The 14,049-nt window shown below is 45.7% G+C and overlaps 1 protein-coding gene across 1 annotated transcript in view; it reads right to left on the bottom strand.

Annotated features, from left to right (window-relative positions):
• Atg7 (autophagy related 7) overlaps positions 1–14,049 on the bottom strand; it is a 220,649-nt gene that overhangs the window by 153,143 nt on the left and 53,457 nt on the right. The window contains exons 8-9 of the mRNA XM_051155105.1: positions 4,379–4,467; positions 2,683–2,804 (exon numbers count right to left, since the gene is read on the bottom strand). Of these exons, the coding sequence (XP_051011062.1) occupies positions 2,683–2,804; positions 4,379–4,467 (211 nt within the window). The remainder of the gene's footprint in view (positions 1–2,682; positions 2,805–4,378; positions 4,468–14,049) is intronic.

The raw sequence follows: 14,049 nt of genomic DNA, 5'->3' as shown, positions 1-14,049 counted from the left end.
TTACACACAGTTTCAAAGATGAACCAACTCATATATGCAATACTCAACATACAGTCTTAAACATGCCCACCCATACTCACATTGACACATGTATACATACTAACAGAGAAATGTGCACCCAAGTTTTCATACCCAGTCTTAAGCATACAATCTCTCACACTAAGATAGACCCCATATGCCCATGCCAACTCATATAGATAGATAGATAGATGAGTGTGTGTGTGTGTGTGTGTGTGTGTGTGTAATATATGCTCACAAATGCATACTCACATATAGTTATAGTCGCATGTATTCACATACAGGTATACATTCACACACACACATGAGCATATATACACATTTACGCAAATATACTTTAGGCCCTCACATTTGTACATACACACACATAAATCTTCATTCACATATTCATATGTACTTGTCTATACATGCTCACATACATGTACAGACTCATACGAACACACATAACCACACGTGTGCATACCCATAAACACTAACATTCCAAACCACATGTATAACATACTCTCTTGCACAGACACGTATGATAATTGAGACAACTCGATGTTTCAGACTAAACATCTACATACATAAGCCTCCCCTCCCCTTCTCTCCATCTGTTTGTCTGTTTGTTTGCTTGTTTATTGGCAGGAACTCATGCAGCCCAGTCTGTCCTTGAACTCATGACCTGCTGCCTCATCTACATACACATGCCTCCCCTTTCCTTTCTCCATTGATTGATTATCAGCAACTTATATGGCCCAGGCTGACCTTGAACTTCCTAAGTGCTAGGATTATAGGCATCTGATACCAGGCCTGGTTGGTTACAGCCATTACTAAGAAAATTAGAGTCATCATGAGCTTATTAATAAGGAAAAATATTACATGTGAAAATTAGCAATCTATACATCCGCCTCTATATAAGCCATCCTGGTAGATGAAGAAGCATGTTCTGAATGAGATGTGCCCACTCACAGCTGGGAACCAGGCAGAGTACAGGGGTAGGAGGGAGAAGCTGGGATTACAGTCCACCCTAGCAGTGGCCACAGCTGCATCAGCCAGTGTCCAGAACAGCTTTCTGCCAGCTATGAGGGCTTTAACACTTCTCACATCACTGCCATTCTAATTACGGGATGCCTTGGATGGAGAGCCATGGTTGCTTAATCATGGGCTAAGTTCTGAGAAATGACAGGCTGCTAACTGTCCTGCTCTGAGAACACCAGAGTGTACTTACACAAATTAAGTGGCCACAAGATCCCTAGGCAACAGACTCTTAAGGGACCATTGTGCTATGTGGTGTGCTGTTGTTATGCCGCACATAGCCTCATTGAAGAGTGTGACTATGGAAACGTCCTGGACTCATATCATGATGCTACATATGTCTTCATGATGTTGTATAGAGCTTTAATGACAGCCAAGTGGAAATACTAATTATATGCAAAACAGAAGGAAATGTCCCTTCTAAGATGAGTGACCACTCTTCAACATGGAGTATAAAGAAGACGGAGAGGTCGAAACCTTCATTAGTTGGGATCAAACAGGACTTACTGACTGGCAGGGCACGAAGCATGAGCCTCACTGGACTGGGTACAGAGCAGGTCAGTGAAGGCATGGGAAAGCACTGTGTCTCCCACTGGGTAAAAGTAGGAGCGTGGGCATCCTCTTGACTTCACCTTTTAGTGGCGCTACACATACTGTGTCTTTGAGTTGCCATGGGAGCTATTTTAGGATGCACCAGAAGAGGGCGCCAAGCCAAACGTTAATCAGAAAGCCTCTGGAGTGGAGTTCTTCCTGGACTACACAGAAGACTCTGTTCACCTCTCCTACTGAATTTAAAATCTACAAGCTGGAGCACAGAGTCAACAACAAACGAGGTAATCTTGAGTCCCTCTGACTTTCGCACTTTTAAAGAGCTGAGGCGTATCTACCACCTGATGCACACACTAATGCATACCCCACGCACTGAAGAAAACTGCCTTATCGCGAGGACTACACAGTCTACGTGGAGGTGCTCTGCAGATGTATATCACATGGCTGTAGGGGATTCAGTGAGCTTAAAAGAGCCCTGGATGAACAGGGCTGAATACTGCTAAGCCTCCTCACAGAACACACACTTTATATACAGTACTTCATGATGTGGACATTTTCCTCATTCACTTAAACTTGGACATAGGCATTGGGTGTCCATACATATGCGTTGAATATACATATTTGCATACAGACACATCTAGCACTGTCTGTAAAATGCCTCCCAGACTTTGTTTCCTAACCTAGAAAACATGGATAAAAGCTAATACCTGCCACGCAACTGTAAGGGAAGATTTTAGAAGTGGAAGAAAGCGCGCCGTTTACTCACTGATACTCTCTAGAGAACAGGATCACACACTTTCAAGTACTCAATGAACAAACACGTTCATTGATCAACAACTTCACCCTTCCTTGAGGAAGAGGCATGAATAAAGATTCAATTAAACAATTAAAAATAAGGCTGGAGAAACACCCCCTGGACTGGAAAAGTCCCTGCTGGAGAAGCTGCCAGACCTCAGCCTGTATTCCAGGTAGCTGCTCACATCACCATGGAGGCAGGAGCTGGGCCTTCCTTCTCTCCTGCTATTTGGAGGCTGTAGGCAGGAACCTGGGTCTCTCGTCACTCATCATTACACACATTAGCAAAGCCTTGCCAATTACCTGGGCTAAAGGCCATTTCTGGAAGTTTCACTTCAAAGATGATGCTGTGTGCCACGTCTCTCGCCCCCTGCATGGTGCGGTCCCGAAAGCAGAGGACTTCAACAGACTGGAAACTGCCACTCCTGTTGTCCGCACCCGATTTGTGTTTATTTCATTTGATTAAGAAAGGAGAAGAAAAAGAGCTAGCATAAGTGCTTTCCATGCATGCTACTGAGAATTCAAGGCATGCTATCACCACTGTCTGACCCTCTCAGCCTCGGAGCGATTTTGAGCATGTCTGTCTATGCAGCCTCCCTCTATCTGTGCATTTAGAGCCTGGCTGCCAAGTTGGCTGGAATCTTTTGCCCCCTTGGTGAGTTTTTTGTAGCAATCACATAGCAGATAGATAATTCTGAAAAAGGAACCTTTTAAATCTAGGGGTAGGATGCTCCCAAGATCTTAACAAGGGACCCCTAAGGTCTTTTACCAGAAGACAGAAGACATGCTTGCAACAACTGAGCTGGGGCTGGCTGAGTATCCATATAACCAATCTCTCTAGGGATCATCAATATTTGTCTATCTTCTTATTTTGAAGTAAACACTTTTAATTAAGTAAAGCAAACACACACACATATCACACCATCCCTCTGAGCTTGACCATCTAAGTCATCCCTTTGCCAGGTCCTCACAGTGGGCTTTGCCTGTTTTGAACTATATAAATGGAATCATGACATGTATGCTTTCAGGCTGGCTTAGTTTACTCAACATTGTGTTTGAAAACCCATCCAGCATTTGGAAAGCAGAGTCCCAAGGCAACCAGAGTGACACAGTAAGACTCTGTCTTAGAAAAAAAAAAAGGCAAAAATGTGGTACACATACATACATGGAGGCAAAACACTCATGAAATAAAAATAAACCTTAAAAAAAAAAAAAGGAAGGAAAGAAAGAAAGAAAGCCATGTGTGGAGAGATGCTCAGCTAGGACACTTGCTGTGAGGCGTCCCTATGGCTCTGTCATCCATGTAGAACATGAAGCTGGGCTAGTAACACAGTACTGCTGCACATACCGTGTGTGTTCAGGTGTGTGTGTTGCTTGTATACAGCCTGCACTCCTGAGAGCAGCAAGCTCAGAATCCCACCACAGAGCCATGGGGTGTTTTTAACTCAGGCAGATCCTGCCACAGCGTTGCAGCATCTTATGAACTCTGCTGCCTTCCCTTTCAGCTATCCTGGGCACGGTCACTTGCCGTATGTGGTTTTGGTGGGGATGGGGCTGTTAACCTCTTACAGTTTTAATGTTGTTTTCTTGACACCCACTGATGCTGAGTATCTTAGCAAGTCTATGTTGCACTTCCCAATACCTCTGCTTATTATTTTAGGATTAAGAAAAATGTTAAAGGTGGGAGTGGTAACAATAGGAAATTCCTGTCTAAAGGCAGGAGGGGAGGGCTGGAGAATGCCAGTGTCATGACCTCCAGTTATGACATCACACAGTCTAAGTAACATCAGCACAGTACAAGCTGGGGCCAGGGCTTCCTAGCGGACCTGCTAAAGAGTACCAGAGGTAGAAATGGACCACAACTAATTCAATTGACTTCTTTTCCATTTTCCATGACAGGAATGAAATCTATGCACTTAAGGAAAGATGCTGATATAAGTAGACCCATTGTAGGAAACATACAGACAAGACACAGAGACATGGACACACATGTAAATACCATCTGTGGGCTGCCAGGACCAAAAAATTCCTCAAAGGCCATCCAGGGTACTGGGCTAGGTTACAGGGGTCGTACACACCAACTGTTATCTGTGAACAGAAAACATGTGCTGAGAGCCACACACCTGGTCAACTTGACATAACACATGCGGCTAACACTTTATGGAAATTAGACACTCGGCAGAAGGCTGAAGGGAAAAGAAGGAAGCCCCAGTAGCTCACCCTGGAAAAGGGAGAGGCCTCCTTGAGAGGCAAGACCAGGAACACTGTGCCCTGGCCTGGCCTGGCCTGGGGCATGGAAAAAGCAGGAACTACAGAGTTCAGAAAGAAAAAAGACCAGAAGAAAAGGGCAGAGAGAGGGGGTAGGAAAGAGGGACAGAGGGACAGAGATAGAGGGCGGAGGACAGCCGACTTTCAGGACTTACCCTCCTAGAGAATTGCAAGCTGTAAGAATGGCTCATCCGTGTGTGATGAGAAAGAGAACATCAGAACAAGGCCCGTGCCCTAAATCTATGGTTGGTTCACGTTAAAGTAGATGCCTGGACATTGAGAACACACACTCCCCTCTCCCCTACTCTTTCCCCATTGCTCCCCTAACCCTCACTTCCATCTGGAAAATTCTATTCAACTTCAAACCACAGTCCTACAGTGAGGGCTTTATGTAGGGAGGCCATGAGCTGCCCTCCTCCCACAAGCCTTCAGACACTGTAGGGGAGATGTTTTATCTTTCCATTTCCTCTCTGCAAAAAGGCACTGGGCTCCTGGCACCCAGGTATTAATTTCTAACACTATCCTCCAATAAAAGAAGTCAGGGAACCTTGCACACACGGCTGACTTTAGGGCTGGGACAGAGAAAAGACAAGATGCTCCTGGACCATCTCATAGTACCAGAAAATAAGTGCTCAAGGAAAACAACAACACAACAAAAGCATGAGGTCACGTAGGGGAGAGGAAGAGAGCAGCTCATAAGCAAGTGTCCAAAGGGTGACCCAGAGGGACAGGACCTAAACGGTACTAAGTGTCTCCAGTCCCGTGGCAGAGCGCTGCTTGCCTAGTATGTGCCAGACTCAGAATTCCATCATTTGCCAAAGAAATCGATAACCTCACACCCGTCAATACTGGAATTAATGAGTCAATAAGAGCTTAAACACTGAATGGAGGCTGCCCTCTTTGGGAGAAGAACTTAGCTCTCTCCATTTCTAGGGGAGACTGGACTGAGGGATTTGTTTCCAAATCAACAAGGGAAAGGTGGGGGGACTTGATTACGGGGGTTCTTTTCTAAAAACCTATAACCACAATCTTTTTTTAAAAAAATTAATTACTTTTATTTATTTATTCATACAATATTTTGATTATTCCCCTCCCCCAACTTCTCTCCACCTCCCATGCCCACGTAACTTTATGTTCTCTCGCCCTACAACAAAACAAATATCAACACAAATAAGCAAACTATATAAAAAAAAATCATTAAGACAAAAATACCAAAATGAAACTAGATCAGTCACAGGGCTGGGGGAACACTTACTAATGTTATTGTGTAGGTGAACACAACAATAAAATGACTCCTAAAAACATATTGCTAGAACAGGCCAGAGCAATGCTCAACCCTCAACAGAGAAGCTGCTGCTTCTTTACAATTTATTTGCTTAAAATAATTCACTTTTCATCCTGATTGTAGCCCCCTCCCTTGTCTCCTCCTGGCCCCACCCTTTCTCTCTTTCCCCCAACCCCCTTCTCCTAGTTCTCAGAAATGGGGAGCCCTCCTCCCCTACCATCTGACCCCAGCCTATCAAGTCTCATCAGGACTGCCTATATCCTCTTCCTCTGTGGCCTGGCAAGGCCGCCCCACCAAGGGGAAGTGATCAGTATGTGGGGACCAGGGTCCCCAGAGTCAGAGACAGCCCTTGCTCCTCATATTAGAGGACCCGCATGGAGACTGAGCTGCCTATGGACCACATCTGAGCAGGGGGTCGGGTCCTCTCCTTGGTCCTTGGTCCTTAGTCTTTGATTAGTATATCAGTCTCTGCAGGCTCCCCTGGGCCCAAATTTGTTGGCTCTCTTGGTCTCCTTGTGGAGCTCCTGTCCCCTCTGGGTCCTTCCATCCCCCAGCTCTTCCATAAGACTCCCTGCACTCTGCCCAAAGTTTGGCTGTGAGTCTCAGCATCTGGAGACGCTTCTTCTTACAATGGATGGGAATTAACACAGAGACCCACCACTGGACAATGGGCAGAGTGAGAGACTTTGGAGCACTCGGTCCTAAATGGGATGTCTTCATAAAACCCTCACCTCAGTGCTCAGGAACTGATGCAGAAGAGGAGGCAGAAAGGTTGTAGGAGCTAGAGGCGGTGGGTAACTTCAAGGAAACAGACACAACAGGATGGATACATGTATGAACTCACAGAGACTGTGACAGGCAGCACACACAGGGACTTCACTGGTTCAAACCAATCAAAAAAATCCCAACACAGAAGGGTAGTCTGACACAAAGTCCCACCCCTAACCAAGATATTATCTGCAATTAATACCTGCTGTCATTGGGGGATATCAGCCATACTGCAGGCCAGCCCCAGGACCAAGAATAGTTGGCCAGTACAAAAGAGACTCCATATTTTGTTGCCCTCTTTGGCTTGGTTTGTTATTTTTTGTCTTAATGGGTTGTATTTGTTTGTTTGCTTTTTAGTTTAGTTCTCTCTCTCTCTCTCTCTCTCTCTCTCTCTCTCTCTCTCTCTCTCTCTCTCTCTCTCTCTCTCTCTGTGTGTGTGTGTGTGTGTGTGTGTGTGTGTGTGTGTGTGTGTGTCTGTGTGTGTCTGTGTCCATAAGCACATTTCAGTAAGAAAACAGACATTTTGAAACATTGCTGAACAGTCAAACTGTCCAGGTCATCAAAATAAGACAGTTTGGAGAACCTAAGAGACTAAGGAGACAACAGAAAGCCTGAAGTGTAGCACTCTGGATAAGGAGGAGCTACTGGGGAAAAGGAGAGTACTTCAGCAGCCCTGGCTTCCAGGTTCTGAAGGGGAGCAGTGATGGAAGGTAACAAGGTTAGTGAAGCCTGAAACTGCATGCGGACAGATGGGAACTCTGTACCAGTCTTTATAATTATCTTCTTTTTGATATTTTCCCAGTTACCTTTAAACATTTATTTTGTTTTTTATGCACGTGAATGTTCTCCTTGCATGTATGTAGCTGGACAACCTGAGTGCCTTGTGCCCATGGAGGTCAGAAGAGGACATTGGGTCCCTTGGAACTAGAATAGATGGTTGTAAATTGGTACAGAGATGCTGGGAATCAGATCTGGGTCCTCTGGAAGAGCAGTAATGAACTTCACTGAGCATGCTCTGCAGTGCTCCCATCTCTGTTTTAAAACTTTATTTTCTGTGTACGGGTATTGGGCTTGGATGCATGTCTGTGAACTGCATGTGAAGATACCAGAAGAGGGCATCAGATTCCTGGAAACTGGATTTGCAGTGTTTGTGAGCCACCATGTGGTTGCTGGGAACTAAACCCTGACTCTCTGGAAAAGCAGTCAGTGCTCTTAACCACTGAGCCATCTCTCTAGTTCTTGCAGCTATGTTCTGTAAATCAAAAGTCTTTGCAAAATCAAAGGTTAAGTTTTAATGATAAGAGGATGCTGAGTGTCTAGACAGCGTGGAGCATCCTTTTCATCCTTTCATGGTCTTAGAGTAGCTGTCTAGTAAATGTTTATTGAATGATGGAAAGATGATGAATTAACGAAGGCTAGGATGGACCTTTGCACTTGTCCAGCATGTGCAGGTCCAGTAGATTCCCAACACTGGCAGGAAGCAAAACAAAACAAAAGCTATGGGCCAAAGGCTGGACATCAATGGGTGGGAGGGAAGGAAGTGGGGGTGAGGGAAGGAGGCAGGATATAGCTGGCAGAGAACCATGAAGCCGTAGGTTCCCTTTATAAGCACAATGTAGGTTAAATAAAAACATGGGTGATATGTGCTCATGTACACAAATATAACTTCTGTGTGTGTTGGGCAGGGGAAGAGGAAGAGAGAGGTAGAGATAAAAAGATATTGGGGATAAATGAATGGTTATGTGCCACCATGCATATGTGGAGGTCAGAGGACAACTGTATGGAGGCAGGTCTCTTCTTCCACCTTTCATGGGTTCTGGAGATTGAACTCAGGTCACCAGGCTTGCACGGTAAGCCCTTCTCCCGCCAAACCATGTCACCACCATCCCCCTCCTTTTTGAGACAGGGTCTCACTATGCAGCCTGTGGCTGTCCCCTGGAACTCAGTGTGTAGACCAAGCTGGCCTGAAACTCACAGAGATCTGCCTGCCTCTATCTCCCAAGAGCTGGGACTAAAGGTGTTCTCCAGTATACCCAGTTCTGTCCTACTTTTAGTTTAAATTAGTCAGGAACTTTTATGCATTTATTTCATACAAAGCTCAGTGTAGTGAAAGCCAAAAGCAGAAGCTGAAGCGACATTTAGATTGGGAAAAAAAAACCGCAAAAAACAAAACCTACAACCGTACCATATTATCAACGGTTCAAGAAACCTCTGTCCACATCTTCATGCATAACTACTATTCTGATGGCCTTTTCCCTCCCTTGTCAACTTGACACAAGCTAGAGTTATCTGGGAAGAACAATTAAAACGCATCCATCAGATTGCCAGTGGGCAAGCCTGTAGTACATTTTCTTGATTAATGATTGATGTGGGTGGGCTTGGGTGGGAACAGCCCAATGCTGGCAGTCCTACCCCTGGGTAGGCAGTTCTGGGATGTGTAAGAAAGCAAACTGAGCCAAGGAGAGCAAGCCAGAAAGCAATATTCCTTCATGGCCACTGTTTAAGTTCCTGCCTCCAGGTTCCTGCCTTGACTTCCCTTCATGATAAATTACAACTGTAAGATTAAATATGTTGGAGGATAGTCTGATGTATTTTGATGCTAATTAATAAAAGACCGCTGTGCACCTGGGCAGGGCAAATGAGACAGGTGTGGCTAAGGTTCCTGAGCTTGAGACAGAGAGGATCTTGGGAAGAAGAAAGAAGAGGAAAAGAAGAGAGGCCCAAGGAGAGAGGAGAGGAGAAGGTCATCATGGGTGAGGTGGAAGAAAAGGCCATGGTTGGTGTGGATGGAAGATTTGGCCCAGATGAAGAACATTACCAAGTATTTGGGATTATGGATGGGAGGTAGCTTGATAGAAATTATTAGAAACAGATGGCATGGGATTGGGGCAGGTATCGGGTACCTGACCCACCATGGGAAGTAGAGAATTAATGCCTGCCCTGCCCCAGGTTAACTAAGGCTATTTTAAAATATAATAGGTATCTGTGTCTTGATTGATTGTTGGCAGGCAATACTGACATAATAATAATTTAGGCCAAATAATAAACATTACTAGGCCAGTATTGATAACTAATAACAACAAGTGGTGCCCAACGTGGTAAGCCTAATAATATCGATACTTAAAAAACAACAGAAATAAGCCCATTCTTTCCCAAAATATTTTGACTACGGTCTTTACCACAGCAACAGAAACCCTAGCTAACTACCCCTAACTTTATTCTTCATATAAATACAGATGTATTATGACTTCTAAACAGAAATGGGATCGTGCTGTAGATGCAGATTGTGCCTCTCATCATATAAGCTCTTCTGACCTGTGAATGCTCTGTGGCCATTGCTACTAGTGGCTGAGTGGTGTTCTGTGGCAGAGATGCATAAAGCTTGTCCTACCAGAGGGCAGGTCAGTGCTAAGACTTCACTTATCCACTCTCAGAAAATAAAATCTATCTAATTAGCACATTAATTCACAGATATCCTTTATAATCATTTGCTACTTTCTCTTCCTCCTCCTTCCTCTTCTTCTTCTTCTTCTTCCTCCTCCTTCCTCTTCTCCTTTTTGGTTTTTTGAGACAGGGTTTCTCTGTGTAGCCTGGCTGTCCTGGACTAGCTTTGTAGACAAAGCTGACCTCGAACTCACAGCAATCCACCTGCCTCTGCCTCCCCAAGCTCTGGGATTAAAGGTGTGTGCCACCATGCCTGGCTGCTACTTTCTTGATTGTGTAAGAACTTCTTAGTCCTAAAATTGAAGACTTTTCTAGAAGTAAGTTCACATCTTCAGGTCAATTAAACAAATGTGTGCTTACTTAGAAATAGGTTCTCTTCAGGGAGACACAATATTGTCAGTGGACAGAGAACTCTTATGAAAGGAGCTATCAAAGGCATGCTGAGCCCCATCTCACTACATGAGCAGCCAAGGCCAGGCATTCAATCCTGTGGGCTTTGGTGGCCCTGTGTGCACTGTGAGGAAAATCATGAAACTCACCTAATTGGGCTACTGTGGAGATTTAATGAGAGGACCCTAAGCACACAGAGCCTGGCATGTGCCTGGTGCTACTAACAGCAGCCGGAGTGCCTCATGGCCTCCAAGAGGTGCCCAGTGACCCACATCAAGCTTCCCAGTAATTCAGATGTGGCTGCTCCAGTCCATGAACTGGAGTTTGGAAAGCACTAGAAAGGGTAGTCTTGGCACCAAAAGGAAACAAAACAAAACACTTCTGGGCTTTTTTCTCATGTTCTCAAAACCCCTGGTCTGGCTCTGTGGCTTCCTGTGCCCTGCACTATGGTGTACAAGCTGGAGGCATCAGTGTTCCCTGGGGAACCACAGCCTTTCCTCAGCCTGCTAGCTCAGACAAAGCTGGGTGGGTGGTCTCCCAATACCTAAGCAGGTTCCAACTGCTGTGCTCCCTTCACCCCACCATGGTTTTGCTTAGTTGCCCCATGGTAGGGGGCAGGGGGAGCCTGAGCTTTAACAACTAACTATTGCTACCTGGGCTCCAAATCCAGAGGTTCTGATTAACCAGCTTGGGATCTGGCTTCAGCAATGTGTTTTGGTGAGAGAGCTAGAAGCCAGGGTCTCACATGTGCTAGGACAGACTGTAGCGCTGGGCCTATCCTCAGCCCCATCTCTGACTCTCCAGGCAGTCCTAACAACAGCTAAAGACCACTACCCAACAGTGTGTAGCAGTTTCTAGGAAGGATGGATGCATACCACCCACATCACAGCTGCCTGGAAGCTGGCTGTGCTTGGGCACACAACCCATCTGACTCCCACCTCTCTGAGGGAGAGTACCCATGTGCTCAGCAGACACTAGAACATTCTTGTGCACATCCAGCTCTAATGCTTTAGAGTCTAAGTGTGGTCCACTGCAGTTTTTTTTCCTTACTGTAACTGATTATTTCTTGGACTGCTGTGTATTCTTAACTCAAGGACCACATGTGATAAAGGACTATCAGACTGTGCAGAAAAAAAAAGGGGGTGGTGGTGGATGACCACACCCAATAAACACAATGACTATAAGACATTCCTGATTTTAGAAAATTTGATAACGTGAAGAAATGTGCAATTGAAACCGGAAACATTCTTGTACCTCTGGCTGGCTTAGAAGTTCTGAGGGCAGAAGCAGTGTGCTGAACTCCTTTTCCTCTGTGGTACGCAGCACAACACCTCCTGCTCAGCATCTAGTAGCTGCACAGACTGAACTAGTCAGCGTCTCCAGGCCCACTAAGACATCCTCCTTGTTCCCAGTCTCTGAGCACGGCGCCTGGGGCAGCTAGACGGTGGAGGCTGTCTGAGTGACTGAGCCTGGAAGCTCACATACAGAACCACAGTGCAGCATCCTCAAGTTCCACTTCCTTCTCTGTCCATTCTCAGGACTCATTCAGTGTCAGTCTTAACACTGGAATTCTCCAGGCTGAGGATGAGAGGGGCTTGGAGAGCAAGAGGGCTCTGAGGTCTCAATTACAGGCATGTCCTTGAGCTCTTGTGCTCTGGCTGCCTGCTACACTGTCACCTGCCACTCTTCGGCTGGCCTCCTTTTAATGTCTCCCTTTATGCAGCAAGGAATGGGGAGAGGGGAGAACATCCCTTCCCTCCATCTGGGATGCCAGGACAGCTTACACTAAGGCAGTGGGCTCATACAAGCAGGAAGGGCACTGGCCACTGGCAGGAGGTGTGTGCTAATTCTGCAGCTGATTTCAAGACCCAAAGGAAATTCCTCCCTTGCCTGCAAAAATGAAAGGGTTGAGGGGCTGGGGACACAGTGTCTAGCATACAAGAAGCCTTTGGTCTAATCCACAGCATCACATAAAGCAGAGCAGTGGCGCACACTCCTAGCACTCAGAGGCGGAGGCCAGAGGATCCGAAGTTCAACGTCATTCTTGGCTATGGAGGGAGTTTGAAGGCAGCTTGAACTGTGAGGCTCTATCTCCATCTCTAGCACCAAAATGGAAGGACGGAAGGAGTGGTGGCTGCCTGGGATTAGGTAAGAGGTAAAGGAGGAAGGGAGAGAGAGAAAAAAAGGCGCTGACTTGTTTCATCTCAAAGACTTCTTTTCAGACGTGGAGAATTCTGGATGGCATCATACAGAAAAGAGGAACCACAGCTGGGGCTCACAACAGCAGAGCCCAGAGAAGCTCAGCCCCACAGGGTCTAAGAGCCATCAGAGGGGTGTTTAGGAAGAGCCTCAGTGTCAACCCAGAAAGTGACATTCCCCTGGAGATCTGAGTTCCAACTGTAAAATGCGACTTTAAAAAAAAAATGTGGGCCCGTGCAGAATGTCCTGTATCACTTACTCTTTGGTGACCTTTGGCAACTGACTTAATGTCCTGAGCTTTAATTTTCTCATCTCTCAAGTGATTCTCACCTGCGTTCAGCTGACTGAGAATGGGGCTATCATCTAAGAAGCGGTAACCATAGCAATGCCCCATACAGTCACTTCCCTACATCCTACTCCAGTTCACCCCATCACCACAGACTGCGCCATCTTCAAGTCTAAGACCCTTTTATAACTTGCAGAGAAGTGACAGTCAACTGACCAACACTCTTGGGGTCTTAAGTTTTGTCATCCACAAATGCAGAGTTGGAACCAACAGATCTTATAGAGTATCATACCCCCACGCTGCAGCAGATGCCCAGCCTCGAAGAAGAAGTGCATGTCTTTTCTGGGCAGGAATAAAAAATCTTTGAGCAGAAATGAGGAATTAGTTTCTTAGAACGCCCTGACCTCAGATGAGCTATATAGACCACGGGTGGTTGGTTAAAGAGGAACACCTACCATGAACTCATAAATGAGGGTCAAGCTGAAAATGTTTGAATAAGACAGGCATGCAGGGGGACAGACATGTACCACACAGGAGATGACAGAACCAATTTGACATGGGGGCTAAGTACTAAGTATCATTTAATCTTTCTGTAAGGATTTGAAAGTGATGCCACAGCCTCTTGGTGTTTCAGGAGCTAACTTGGAGCCTTAGTCACAGGAGAAATTATACAGGGCAGGGCTAGGTGAACCAGCTTAGTGACAGAAGTGAACACTGACTAGGAGTTCTGGGTTCTAAACCTGGCTTCACATGCACTTGGCCAAATCACTTCCTTTTTTGACAAAACAGAATTAAAATGGAAGACTGTTTTAAAGGTTTATAAATAAGTGTTCTACTTTGCTGAGAGCCTGCAGCTCAGTGAAGTGGCACAGCTGGCATCTGGCAATTTGGATTCATGGAGCAATCTGATGAGAACTACAGCATGAGAAAGATGAGGGCAGAGCAGTCGACCTCGCCGTCTTCAGCTGGAGACTTCTCTTGTAAGGATCTCATACAAATGGCTGCCTTTAATACTCAAACACTTGATGTC

The sequence above is a fragment of the Acomys russatus genome, chromosome 13, assembly GCF_903995435.1.
Source record: "Acomys russatus chromosome 13, mAcoRus1.1, whole genome shotgun sequence".
NCBI lineage: Eukaryota > Metazoa > Chordata > Mammalia > Rodentia > Muridae > Acomys > Acomys russatus.
This window is presented reverse-complemented; position numbering and strand designations above follow the sequence as displayed.